Raw genomic sequence first — 14,635 nt, 5'->3', positions numbered from 1 at the left:
CCGACGCATCACCTTCCCTGCAACACTTTCGTTGTATAGCGTTACGCATCCAAAGGTACATTGAACTTAAAGTGTCACAATTACCATCTTAAGAGAACTAAGCTATTTCTAAAGTACAGTCTTGTGGATGTTTGTCGTTTATGGTCTTGGGATAAGTCTATATAAAAATACTTATTTTTATACTACAACTTGTGTGGTGTCCATCTGTAGTGTTGTCACTGGGTTACTGCATGTGCTCACAAATGCTTTACACACTGCCTCTGAGATAAGCCTGTCTGCTCGTGCCAAGCTACCAAGGGGGTTAGCAGGGGTTATTTTAGGAGTGTACCCCCTTACCCTGACTAGAAGCAAGGGTCCCTATTTAGTCAAAGGTACCTACCTCTGCCAACTAGGGACCCCCAGTTCTAACAGCAGCCATAATGACCTTGCATATCAAAGGGTTGCTCTGATATTTTAATTGGTTTACGAAACACAAGAGTAGCAGTGGCTTAAATGGCACAAAATTGAAGCCACCACAATACATACTTGTATTATAGGGAGGCGTTCCAGAGAAATTGAAGAGCAGGTCAAAGTCACAGATATGTTAAATAGCATCCCCTTCACAATAAACATAATTTCAACAACTTAAAAGGTTTGCAAGTATTTTAGTTTTCAAATGAAATGCATGCATTTTGGACATATATGTTCTGCATTAGTGCTGGCACTGTTTTTTAAAAATTCTTTTTATTAAGCTGTTATTTGAGAACCACAGATCACTTATAAGCAGTATAGCAAAATCTTTATAGGCCACACGCAGGGGGCCCAAAAATCGACAAATAGCAGTGTAAAACCCATTCTCAGTCTCTTAGAGTGACTCCTTACATAGGGGTTGGAACTGTTAAGTATTTGCTATGCTTCCCCTCAGGCTTTCAACCTAACCTTGATTCTTCCACTTGCCCATGTGATGGGAAATCTGGACAATCTCTACTGCATTTCTTATTTTTCTGTGTTTTTTATCTTATGTTTACAAAGCTGATTTTACTGCCCCTATTTAAGAGGGGCTCTATTAAAGATTGTAGGGCAACATTTATCTAACTGGTGAGATGCTAAAACTCTGGCATGGATCCAGCCCTCCAGGACCGACTTTGGAGAACCCTGCTCTACAGGCTACTCTACAGGTAACTCTACTTATTTGGGTCAGTATTTGTCACCCACAGGGTGAATGGAAGAGAAGGGGTTCTATCGATCCACTGGTTCTTATTAGTGAGACTGCCTCTCTGGTACACTAGTCCTACTCAATGTTCTTCCAATTGCAGGTTGTGCTGTTGATGGGGGCACAGACCTGGTTCTTCAGCTTGTTTTCAGCATCACCACCTGTATATTCCTCTAATGTGCATGTCTTCGGTGCCGTTGGACAAGGCTGGGAATAACAGGCGCGGATCTGAAGAAGAAAAAAACAAATAAGCTGTTTACCATGAAGATGTGAAAACATAGCTTCCAGGTGTGTTAATGTTTTCAAATGTACATTTCAGCAAAGTTATGCATTTAAGTAAAATATTATTTTGCATGTAAACATTTGTTAAATAAAAATTATAGGTCAGTAGGACAATTGAATTACTTTACAATCATTAGATCAATAAACAGTGATGGTTCAGAGTGTTTTAAAAATGTAGAATAATGTATGTAATGTATGAAATGAAACTATTTGAAGGTCAGATACTCTTATGACCAGTAGTCTTGAGCTATTCTCAGGTTTCGCTAGTGGCACCACAATTTGAGTGTCATCGGCGTATGATGCTAAAGAAGAGCCAGATTTTTTTAAAAGTGAAGCAAACGGCGTCACGTAAAGATTGACAAGGTCGGGCTCAGTGCCGAGCCCTGAGGTACTCCACAGGGCTGGGAAGAAGGCCTGGATATAAATTTGCCCAACGCCATGCTTTGTTGCCTATTGGCTAGAAAGGATTGGAGGAGACCTAGTGCAGTATCATCTATCCCCAAACTATGCATATGATCAACCAGAATCTCATGGTTGACCTATGAAATGCTGCGGACAAGTCCAGCAGAATAAGAGATTTAATCCCTGCCCTTATCAAGCGTTTAACGGATATCTTCGGTGGCTACCACCAAGGCAGATTCTATGCTATAGATTTCCCTGAACGCGTATTGGGTATCATCCAGTAAACAATTTTCTTTAACTACTTTGATAGCTGTTTGTTTATAACTTTCTCCACCAACTTGGCGGCAAAGGGAAGTCTAGATATAGAACAATATTTATTCGAGTCCAGAGCACTGAGATAGTCCTTCTTTAGCAGAGACATGCCAGAGGCAGATTTTCAATGTGAAGTGAAAACACCCACCACAAGCATTGTATTGAAAATTTGCCCCAGATGTTGTGCCACGTGTGCTGGAATCATATGCATTACCTTTGAAGGGCAAAGGTCTTGTGGGGCACCAGATTTGATTAATGGGATTAGATTCATAAATTGTTCCTCAAACGGAACATTGACAGTAGAAAATCTGGCTTGACCTAATGCCACATTCAAGATTAGCCCTTCCGGCTGTATGGGTGTCCTGCCTGCGGCAAATTTGTTGAAGATGTTTGCTACTTTTTCTTGAAAGAAGTCGGCAAGGGCATCACAATACCAATAACCCAAACTGGATGTCGCTCAGGGTGTTCAACACTCAATAATATCACTTCATTGGCCCTGTTAGGAAAAAAAACAGGCATACAGAAGATAACGCTATACTCCTGTTTTGTGGATTATTCCACAGCGGTTCATAAGGTTAACCGACAAAGGCTGTGGAGTAAATTAACAACATGGGAAATTGATCAGAATCTTTTGAATCTTATCATTGGCCTGTATTTGGAAACATGGCTTCAGATGAAATTGGCTCATGATAATACACTGTTGCCAAAAATGGATACCGCAAATGGTCTTAAGCAAGGCTGTGTCCTTTCACCATTGTTATTTTCTCTCTATATTGCAGACATAGATTTGGCGCTAAGTTCCAATATGTGTGTGGCACCTCATTAGAAGGTAAAAATGCAAAATCAATTGCTATTACTAAATCAATTTCAAAATTCATGAAAATGTTTGGAGGAAATGCTATTGATCCATCACATAACGCATTACAAATGAAAATGATTCCGTACTTATTATATGCATCTCCATTAATGAATAAGAAAGCCATTCTTGATCTTCAGAAATGCTTTATGAAATGTGTACGCACCATACCTCATCTACGACAGGCAACTCCACATTGTACCATAAGATTAGAATTTGGTCTAAAATCTCTGGAACTGTTGCATAAGAGAAGTTGTGTGAAGTACATTATTGATTGTGCCAAGGCTGATCCGTGCACATTGAAACATCTAATATTTGAAGATCTCCGGAACAAAAAAGTCAGAGATTTACAACTATATAGTATAATGATAGAAATAGGATCTCATGATCTGCCTGATATACAGGAGATGGGGCGAATGACCAGAGATGTGCGGAAAAATCTGATACGTAATACGCTAACTACAAAGCAGTGGAATTCAGATCTTCTACAAGCTGGGAAACATAAACATATGGACCTAGTCATTGATACATATACCATACAGGCTCAAGAATACTCAGGATGGAATCTTCCCAGTTACATAAAACGGAAATACTTAAGGTTAAGATACCGATTGGGGAACTTGAAGGGATTTGGAACCAGGCACTTAAAGATATACAAGCATGTCGGCTTTGTGGAATGGGTAAGGAAACTTTTGTACATTTAATATGCGTCTACCCGAAGCTGCCGCCCATACAGAGGACATAGTTACGCCCCTTGTTTAATAACGCTAAAATAAGAACAACTGCAGATGCCGTACGATACTGTTTCAGGCTCAAAGAGGACTGTGCAATTATAAGGACTGTACTGTTCTTAGAGCATGCCTATAAAGTATTATTTGTTTAGACAGCTTTTATAATATATAGGTATATATATATATATATATATATACGGTATTATGAAATATGTATGTCCTTTTTATAGGAAATTTTAATCACTGAAATTGTTTTCTTTTTATATGCTCGCATTTTTTTGTGCTTTATTCTAATCAAATGATTAATAAAATAAAGTATTTTATTCACTCAAAAAAAAGGGCATTACACTTTTATTTATTAATTACTGCTGGATTGGGAGAGCCTGGTACAACCAATTTTGTTATGACTTGAAAGAAAGTTTTCTTTGCATCACATGCTAAGTTTATCTGCTCAGAGTAATAGGAAGTTTTAGCAGCGAGAATAAATATTTTATGTTCGGCTAATTTATTTTTGTAGATGGTTCTTTCTTCGACCTCATAATTTTTTCTCCACTTCTGTTCTAGCCTACGGCAGTCCCGTCTCGATGTCCCAAGGGTCTCATTGTACCATGGCTGGGAGACTTTCTTTGTTGTCATTTTTTCTTTGACTGGGGCTAAGATGTCAAAAAACGAGTTTAACCGGAGCGAAATGTTTTCAACACTCTGCTCCAGGTTGCCAGCTGATTGCCAGGATGTGGTTCTAAGGATGGCTATCAGTTCAGCCGGTTACATTTTATGCCAGACTCTACATGGGACTTGTTGCGGTACATCTCCATGCAAAGAGGTTTTCTGAGTCTTTATCTGCCAATTAATTGTTCAGTGGTCGGACCAGGTAAGAGGGAGAGATGGTAATATGTTAATGGATGGATGATTTGAAAAAATCCCATCTAGCATATGTCCAGCCCTGTGCGTCGGACCTCTAGAGATTAAGGAAAGTCCGAGCGCATTCATAGTGTCGATCAGCTTTGTAGAGTCTGAGTCAGTCTCATTTTCCAGATGGAAGTTAAAATCTCCTAGCACTAAGAAGTAGGACTGGAGGATAGGTAATTCGAGAATTGTGCAAAGCTTATCTACAAAGCCGCATCTAGGTCCCAGTGGGCGGTAAATTAACAGGCCCTTAAGGGGCTACATGTTCAGCGGTTGCATCGAGAATGCAAGGGCCTCAAAGCCGGAAGATGTTGACCGCTAGAAAGAAACTTTAAAATGGTTTTGATAAAAAACAGCCAACGCCGCTCCCTTTTTTGTTTGCCTATCAAGCCGATGAACGGCAAATCCGTGGGGCCTGGCCGCAACAATTTCTAGGACAGAATTTAAATCTGCCCATGTTTCGGTTATGTGCTGCATCTGAACTAAATCGTAAAGCTCTAGGTGATGCTTCACTAGGGACCTTGTATTTAAGAACATACATGTAATATTTGTGTATGTGGGGCCAGCATTTTTCCTGCTCTGCTGATCGGGGACCTCAGTATGAGCAAAGTATATTGCTGATTTGGATCTTGAGCACCTCGAATGACTGGGTCAGAAGCGGTGGAGTGTGGTCAGGGAGGAAGCATTAGACATAATGTGCGGGGGCAGGTACCGCGAGGTCTCAGTGCTAATAGGACTTCTCGTGAATACCTGATGTTCCTCACTGATTCTGCAGTTGTCTGACCAGGGGGACAGGCGCTGGGCGCGATCCAGGCACGGACGGGCACAGACGGGCTTGCCTTATGCGCACCAGCCGTGCATCTGCGGCAAACATCCGCTGCGCATCGGCGCCATCCTCCGTTTTTATGCTAAGAGGAAATGAAGCCTGGGAGGGAGACTAGACCATCTCTCTCCCAAGATGGCATCCGAAGAATGGCACACCAGAAGGAAGTATACCAACCAGTCCTCCCTCCACTCAATCAGAATGCAGGTGCAGTGGTGTTTCGGGGAGAAATGGAGGCAAGCAGCTAGCCCTGGCAGCCTGTAAGTCCTGAGTATGAGTAAATAGCCCCTATGGCTATGTTTATAGCAGCCACTAGTTACCTCAACAAGAAATACCCAGAGAAGAGAGTGGAGCGACAAAAAGATTTTTTTTTAAAGTGATTAAAAATGTTATTTAGACCAGTGAGCATGTGGCAAAGGAGAATAAAATTCTCTTCAATCCCATTTTAGCGCCTATCCACATTTGGGGATGAGAGTAAATTGCATATTCCTTTGTGTGTGTGGGAACTTCTCAGCAGGTCTCACCCAGTGACCATTTCCTCTGCAAACCACTGTGACAGGAGCTATTTATTGCACCCCAAGGGGCACTGTAGTATTAGAGAAGGTCCTATAGATGCTTGTGCGGCCCATTCTGTAATGCAGATAGTACCAGCACACGTAGACTGCACGTGCCATTATAAGAGGATGTTCCCTCGAGGGAAACAAGGTGCTCCACCGCCCGAGTTATATGATGGATGCGCAACAGAGAGACAGGCAATACGCGGTTGTTCATGGGGCTGGGCAAAGATGAATGGCTAGGATAAGATGGATGCGGGCGCAGAGACAAAGAGGCCATCAGAAGCACCACACTGTGCACCACAAAGAGGGACTGATGCCCATGGTAAATATTATGTGCTCTAGAGTGTTTTTGAGTCTTCAATTTACACCTAGGGGAAAGTGGTGGCCTAAGGAGTAAGTCAAGAAAAAGGTTTTGGGATTGTGGCATGCCACTCCACTTGTAGTGATCGGCTTTGAACTTCCTAAGATGGTTATCGTACTGAAAGCATCAAGCTTCTGGTTTATAGATGACCCAGGACAGCCAAGCTTCTTGGGTTATCTCTGTTATGGAGTGGTCAGATATCATGGCTATTTGTTTGTTTTTGAGCTCTCCTTAACCAATGACTAGTGTGAAAAGTGTCAGCGCTTTTGTGGGGGGATCCTGCACCAGATACGGATGGCCTTTTACGATGACCTGAATAGAAGGCTCCATTTACAGCATACTTCTTTTTACGAAAACAAAACATCTCACACCATATTCTAACTCATTCACAGTTCATAACACAGCACAACACTGCAACCAGATTGCAAGGACAAATCATCTTGAACCACATTCTTTCCTTGATCTTGTGGTTACTTTGATGACCTCCAGAGAGGAGATCCAGTGGCGCCCAAAGGATGGGATAGTAACAATTGTCTCCTTCTCATGTTTCTGCATCACTGTCCTTAATCTATGAGGGTGGATCCTCACAGAGTCTGGACAGCAGAGGGAAGACTCAGACATGAGTGATGCAGATTACCAGTCGGGGCTTGGGATAGGAGGAAGCCCCAGGACTGTCACCGTGGAAGGGACAACTGCAGTCATCAGGGCTTCAGATCTGATGTGTCCTCAACATCCCAGATTGTGGGTTTAGCAGTCGAAGCAGGTGACCTGGGTGACATGATAGGTAGGGATGGGAGCAGGAAGTGACTGTAAGGGCACGAGACCAGAGAACGACAGGAAGTGCATGGGAGAAGACAGTGGCTGGTGGGACATGGAACAGGGAGTGACAGAAAGGGAATGAGAGCAGGGAGTGACAGGAAGGGAATGAGAGCAGGGAGTGACGGGAAAGGGAATGAGAGGAGGGAGTGACAGAAAGGGAATGAGAGCAGGGAGTAACAGGAAGGGAATGAGAGCAGGGAGTGACAGGAAGGGAATGAGAGGAGGGAGTGACGGGAAAGGGAATGAGAGCAAGGAGTGACAGGAAGGGAATGAGAGCAGGGAGTGACAGGAAATGAATGAGAGCAAAGAGTGACAGAAAGGGAATGAGAGCAGGGAGTGACATGAAGGGAATGAGAGCAGGGAGTGATGGGAAGGGAATGAGAGCAGGGAGTGACGGGAAAGAAATGAGAGCAAGGAGTGACAGGAAGGGAATGAGAGCAGGGAGTGACAGGAAGGGAATGAGAGCAGGGAGTGACAGGAAAGAAATGAGAGCAAGGAGTAACAGAAAGGGAATGAGAGCAGGGAGTGACAGGAAGGGAATGAGAGCAGGGAGTGACGGGAAAGGGAATGAGAGCAGGGAGTGACAGGAAGGGAATGAGAGGAAGGAGTGACAGAAAGGGAATGAGAGCAGGGAGTGACAGAAAGGGAATGAGAGCAGGGAGTGACAGGAAAGGGAATGAGAACAGGGAGTGACAGGAAGGGAACGAGAGCAAGGAGTGACGGAAAAGGAATGAGAGCAGGGAGTGACGGAAAGGGAGAGAGCAGGGAGTGAAGGAAAGGGAATGAGAGCAGGGAGTGACAGGCAGGGAATGAGAGCAGGGAGTGACGGGAAAGGGAATGAGAGCAGGGAGTGACAGGAAGGGAATGAGAGGAAGGAGTGACAGAAAGGGAATGAGAGCAGGGAGTGACAGAAAGGGAATGAGAGCAGGGAGTGACAGGAAAGGGAATGAGAATAGGGAGTGACAGGAAGGGAACGGGAGCAAGGAGTGACGGAAAAGGAATGAGAGCAGGGAGTGACGGAAAGGGAGAGAGCAGGGAGTGACGGAAAGGGAATGAGAGCAAGGAGTAACAGAAAGGGAATGAGAGCAGGGAGTGACGGAAAGGGAATGAGAGCAAGGAGTAACAGAAAGGGAATGAGAATAGGGAGTGACAGGAAGGGAACGGGAGCAAGGAGTGACGGAAAAGGAATGAGAGCAGGGAGTGACGGAAAGGGAGAGAGCAGGGAGTGACGGAAAGGGAATGAGAGCAGGGAGTGACGGAAAGGGAGAGAGCAGGGAGTGACGGAAAGGGAGAGAGCAGGGAGTGACGGAAAGGGAATGAGAGCAGGGAGTGACGGAAAGGGAATGAGAGCAGGGAGTGACTGGCACGGTAAGAGAGCAGTAAGTGATTGGTAAGGCATGAGGGCAGGAGGAGACTGGCAGGGCATGGACGAGAAGTTATTAGGGCGCAAGAGTAATAGATTACCGTAGGGGTTGCAAGCAGCTCTGACTGGTGGGGTGATAGCAGGGCGACGTCTTAGAGGAAGGCGCAACGGGGTGGCCTGATGAGCACAACTGGGGCAACTGAAGCAACCAGGGCAAGGCAGGAACTTTACTTTTCCCAAACAATATGTTTTGAGATTTTAGTTTAATATCAGAGAAGAGTGGAATGTGCAAATGGCGTTTACTATGAATTGCATCATCGTTTGCACCCGAATCACATGACACAGGTGGTTTTTGCCACTGTATACTCTTTATGTGAGCTGCCAAATTATAAGTCTACAGACTCAACTAGCGCTTACACAGAAGATATATGCACATACGCAAGGTGTATGATGGGAATGCAGGCTGGAGATGACGCAAACATTGCTTTATCTGAATTCAGAATCAGTGCGTTTACTGCACACAGAGTAAATACGCAGCACACACGCCACAATACGTGGCATTAAGGGGTCTTGGAGTGGAATGATGCAAAAAGGGTGATGTTAAGCCACGCACTAAGGTAACGTGCTCAGGCACATCCCACATAAACCTTGCCGTGATGAGACAGGACGGAGCCGCATTACAGAGGCTTTGCACCAATGCAAACAGACAGGACAAAATCCACTTACACCGTTTTTGCTGGACGGGTGATACGGAAATACGGGGAATGGTGAAAAGAATATTTGTGGCATTGCAGACATGACAGAAGGATTTTACATCATTCACTGGCTGTGTTAAACAAGAAATGAAGAAAGTGTTTTTTCTGCTTTTCAAATGTGAAAGATAGTATTGAGTTTGGTTAAAGTTCAGTTGCTTCAATTTTACTAGAAGAATAACAAAAACAGGGCACAACTGACATGTAGTCAGTGCAGTTTCTCCATCATTTTGCCTAAGTGCAACAGCCATGTTCTACTATAGACTCTGGCAGAATTCTTTTTTTTTATAATTTCCTTATTACGAAAGCAACAACATGGCTCAGTATATGTTTGGCACATTGGAAAGTGTCTGTAATATGGACCCAGGTCGGATCTGAGCCTCTGTGCAGTAAAATGGTCCATTCGGGCTCTGCAGCGTAGACCATCTCCAGCCTTTCACTGTGGATCCATGGTTCACCTTAGCTAATACTCCGCCGAGCTAGAAATGTGTATTAGACAACGACTTCTCTTGGCCACTGAGGTAGGTTAGAAGAGCATCTCCATGAATAGGCAGCTAGAAAGGACTTAAAAATTAATTTTGGGGGACACTTGATACTTTTTGTAAATGTTACTTTGATGTTCACAGAAGACATATTGGCCCAGAGTCACAAAGTCATTTGAGGGTATAGGTTTAATTTACACAAGCACAGGGCTTGGTTTCACAAAGGTTATCTTGCACTTGGAAATTGATTTACCCCCTTGTGATATTACCCCGTGTACACGTACTATTGTCACCTTATGATGGTTTAATATTATGCATGAGCAAATCCTATTCCGGGGTGAGAAGGGGGAAATTTAAAGTGATGATTCCCTGGAAGCTTAGGTATTACCCACAAACTTAATGGTTTGTTGTTATTCCCGCATTTATTTCTGATATACTGCTAGCCTGAAAACAGAGATTTACTTCTGTCAAAGCCTGAAGAAAATCCCTATTCAGGGTGAAGATTGGAAAGAGAGAAGTCGCAAAACTGGTGGCTCTAGGAGAAAATAATGAAAATGGTGCAATTACTCGTGTGTGACAATTGTACAGGATATATCATGAGGCTTACAGAATCCCCTATGCATACAGGAACGTTGGGATTCTCAAGGATTTCCAGGAGTACTCTGAGAAATCTGCAAATGTTGCAAGTTTCCAGTACTATAATAAATATTTGTGAATTCCTGATGTTTGTAAATCTGCACCCATGCACGGGTGTAAATCCAGGAGCAGCCTGTGCTGGTAAGAGCGGTGAGGCGGGGTTTGGGGGGACATTTGAGGAACGAGGAAAAATGTAAATAAATAATTAATTTTCCCTAGTGGTCGTCTGTCAAATCCCCCCCCCCCGCCCCGCCCCACCACTCCAATGTAAGTCCATTATCCAATTTCTCTTCATGTTGTGTCCACTAATCTGCCCCACTCCCTGGTTGAATTCTCTTTTCCCCCTTACTTAGCAGCACGAAGAGGACCCAGCGCCTCAGGCATACTTACTTCACAAGTGCATCCTTGGTTGTAGGCCCCCTCGACACCCTTCTTCTGCCCAATGGGCAGCTGGTTCCATGAGGCAATAATATTGCAGTCTCTCACAGAGACGTCACTGGCAGTGCCGGAAGCTGCTCATGGACAGTGGAGAAAGGAACACATTTCAATTAGCATTTGCAAGCGTACCCTCTCGCACTACAGGGCATCGATTGAGGAACATTCGTTTTGTGCAGTATGTATTAGATTCAAGGTGGGATTAGGTACATTAAGGCAAATTCCAGGGAAATTCCATGATACATTTATTACAATGAATAGTACTAAGCTCCTGGGAAGACTCTTCCGGCATGTGTGGATGGACATCTAGATTCATAGGAACGGCTGCTGAAAGTCCCAGATGGACCGGCTTAGATTGGTGGTCAATAACTGTGGGAGAGACAATTGCAAGGTCGGTGATGCCAATGTACCTACTCAGCCTCCAACTCGTCACCCTCCAGTGCACTGCTTAATTTGAGCTGGTGTTTTCCGGATGCTCGGCACCAGCTTGTAATTGTCAACACCGGCGCTTGTGACAGTCTGCCACTAGGTGGGTCTGTCCCAGATGACCACAACACCAGTCAATTATTAATTCAATATACATTAAATGACTATTACCTGCCGTCCAAGCCTTTCTTATAGCTTTGGGGGCCTGAAATTGTCTGAATTGTCACACTTGAAGAGTGTGATGATTAGTAGTATTGTTGTTACTATCACTGGCAGCTTTGCAGGGGCAGTGAATAGTGCAAGCTGCGGTGGTGTCCTGACAAGAGACCTGGCACTAATTTATTTACAAAATTAAGCACTGTTCTAGTGATGACCAATACTGCCAGAAACTCTGACTCTGTAAATTGGCAGGAGGAAAGGGCAGATTACATTCCACACTCACCCAGGCAATAACCACACAAACAACCACACATGACGATGCACTTTAAATACACCCAGTTCACAGAAGGTAAATACTGTCAGGATAATGGAGCCCACCTTTTGTCCTTTCTGTCTTTTCTGATGCTCTCCAACTTTATACTTGGGGCTTGTACAACCTTGACTCTAAATTATTGTCCCAAGTCCTTTCTACAGTTATGTATCAACTGTCAGACCAACTCCCATGAGCTAAAGGCAGAAACTGTGCAATAAAGTGTGCTAAATTAGGCAAAAGGTTGGACTGCAAGCAATCCAAAGTCTGCAGATGTAGCAGTAGTCCTATGAAGGCTGCTGCAAAGGTGAGGAGAAGGCAGAGTGAGGGGTAAATTTACTAAGATTTTGCACCGTATTTCAATAGATGCAAAATCTTTTATTCCTAATTTACTTTTCAGTGCAAAACTTTTTTTGCGCTGATAATTTACTTAAAAGTAATGCAAAGCGGTGAATATTGCAGCTTTGCATTACTTGGAATCAAGGGGCGTTCCATGGGTGGTGCATAGGAGTTCCCATCCAACCACCCATGGTTCTTGACGCAAAACCCTATCTACTGAAAAAAGTAGACAGGGTTTTGCATCCAAAAAGACCGCCCATTTCAAATAGGTGCTATCAAGGAGAAATGCTTTTTTTTCTCCTTTCTTGTCCGACTTTGCATGTGTGCTGCACTGTACAGCCCACAAACAGAGTGGGAAAAGTTTTAAAATGAGTCTAAGTATAGTATTTTGTACTGCAAGTGTATCCTTCCTGCACAAATCTTATGCTAGACTCACACAGGCACCCTTGAACAATGGTGCACAGGTGTACCCGTGGTGCACCACCAGTGCTATTTTAGAGGGAAATGAGAGTGCCATATCCCTGTATATATTGTGCTCTCCTGCTATCTACTGCTCAAGCAACGCAGCGCAGCATTTTTGGCTGCCATGCTGCGTTGCATGAGAATTTAGTAGGGTCTGAACATTGCCACCATCTACCATAAAGTGAAGGCGCCTCATGATTGCTGTGGTGACAGATACAGTACCAAGATGAGAAACCAAGAATCAGCCTAGTGTTCAGTGTGATTTTTTGTACACCCTCTAAGGGTCTGGACTTAAATCCTCACCACAGAACAGAAGCTCAGCCAATTGCTGCAAACGTGAAACAGGCCTGTCATTTGACAATTCTACTGTGTCAGAGGTGATGGTGCCTGGCTTCAGGTCTGGGTGGATATTTTCCAGCCACAGGAGGTAGTTATTTGTCACATTAAAAAGAGAAGTCAGTGCAGGAACAAGAAGAGTTCCTGAAAGATTCTCGATGTACAGCAATCAAGGCAGCACCCTTGTTTTACAGTCCTGTCTGCCTGTACTGGGAAAATGTGGGTCTGACAATCACTTTGACAAACGCAAAAATGAAGAGTGTAGAGTTTGTCACACTTCACATTTAGTCCAGCATCTATTTGTCTTAATTTAAGATTAAAAAGTGCATAATTTGTCTGCCTGCCAGAATGGATGATTTGATTTACATGACAAGTTCAAAGTTCATTAAAATGTTTCCAAGTTTCTGTCGGGGGGGGGGGGGGGGGGGCATGAAACAAAAGCTAGATGGATGCCACACAATTCTCTTATCTCCTTAATATTAAGAGATTTGTGGAACTTGCATTAACACCTTTTTGTATAACAGCCTTTTTGCTTGATTTCGGGATAGAAATTATGAATAGACTTGGAAAACTGGACAATGACTAGAAAAGCCCAAAAGGGTCCGATATGTGCATCACAATTCCCTGTTACATTTCAATTCTTAAGGGCCATGTCTCATTTACAATGTTTTGATGCATATAGCACAATAAATCAATACATATTCAAAGTTAGTAAACTGTTTGACTCTCTATCATGTTGGCCGAAGATCACAAGTCACGGCCAATCTCAGAAGACTTCCTGTCTCAGTTCTTTACTAGGAACAATGTTTCTCAATAACTCCATATGTCAGGCAGAATGTTACGACTGTACCAAGTGCACTATGACATGTCTGTGTCCCATGTTCTCAATTGTTCTTTCCCAAGTGGGCGGGAAGCTGAGTCAGCTGTACCAAGGCATCTGAGAATTTGCAAAATACCAAAGAAAATCTCCCAAATCAACACACCAAATTGAACGGGGATTACTAACCAACAATAATTCGTGTTTGGATGTGAAGGCACAGATCTGGTCTTACTGTGCAAGCTTTAGTGAAACTGCCATAAGAACAGAGGAACAGCTCTAGAGGTGAAGACTTTACTGTCCAAACCATCTCAAATCCTGACAAAGTTCTCAATTTCATAAGGGAGTGTGCAGTCTTTTCAGAATATTGTATGCATGGATGTACATGGTATTTATATTGAGCGAAATTAGTCAAACGACAGCATAGCTCTGTACGTGGAATATGTGCTGGTTGTAAATAATTGTATATAGCAGCATTGACAAACCATGTATCTTCCCTTCTTTGTTGCATATTCACATGAATAACGGTGAGACGGCTCGTGGAGCTTACCGCGCCTCGTGCAGACAACATTTAGGAGATCAGAATCCAGGTGTCACCAGTTCTTGCATCTGATGTCTTTAAATTAGATCGTTTTGAGCTTTGCTGTTTTAAGTGTCTAGAAACCTTGTTGAAAGTGAGCACTGTGTAACACATCCCTTGTGATTATCAAAACACATCCCTTATGAGGATCAACAACCAAGTATTTTTTTCACATGAGAGTGTGTGCCATGGGGTAATTGGGTCAGGGGGCTCAAATAATGCATATACAGGTTTGGAGGGAGTGGTAAAGGCAGCTGAAGTGGGGTACTTCAAAAAGGGGAGGAAGTAGGCCGTAGG

General features: G+C 43.5%; 1 protein-coding gene across 3 annotated transcripts in view; it reads right to left on the bottom strand.

Moving 5' to 3' along the window:
* Positions 1-704: 704 nt before the first annotated feature.
* LOC146796827 (metalloproteinase inhibitor 1-like) overlaps positions 705-14,635 on the bottom strand; it is a 147,652-nt gene continuing 133,721 nt past the window's right edge. For all 3 annotated transcript variants that reach the window (XM_085629568.1, XM_085629565.1, XM_085629567.1), the window contains exons 5-6: positions 10,865-10,986; positions 705-1,420 (exon numbers count right to left, since the gene is read on the bottom strand). In XM_085629568.1, the coding sequence (XP_085485694.1) occupies positions 1,271-1,420; positions 10,865-10,986 (272 nt within the window). In that variant the 3' untranslated portion in view covers positions 705-1,270. The remainder of the gene's footprint in view (positions 1,421-10,864; positions 10,987-14,635) is intronic.

Source organism: Triturus cristatus, chromosome 10, assembly GCF_964204655.1.
Source record: "Triturus cristatus chromosome 10, aTriCri1.1, whole genome shotgun sequence".
Lineage (NCBI taxonomy): Eukaryota > Metazoa > Chordata > Amphibia > Caudata > Salamandridae > Triturus > Triturus cristatus.
This window is presented reverse-complemented; position numbering and strand designations above follow the sequence as displayed.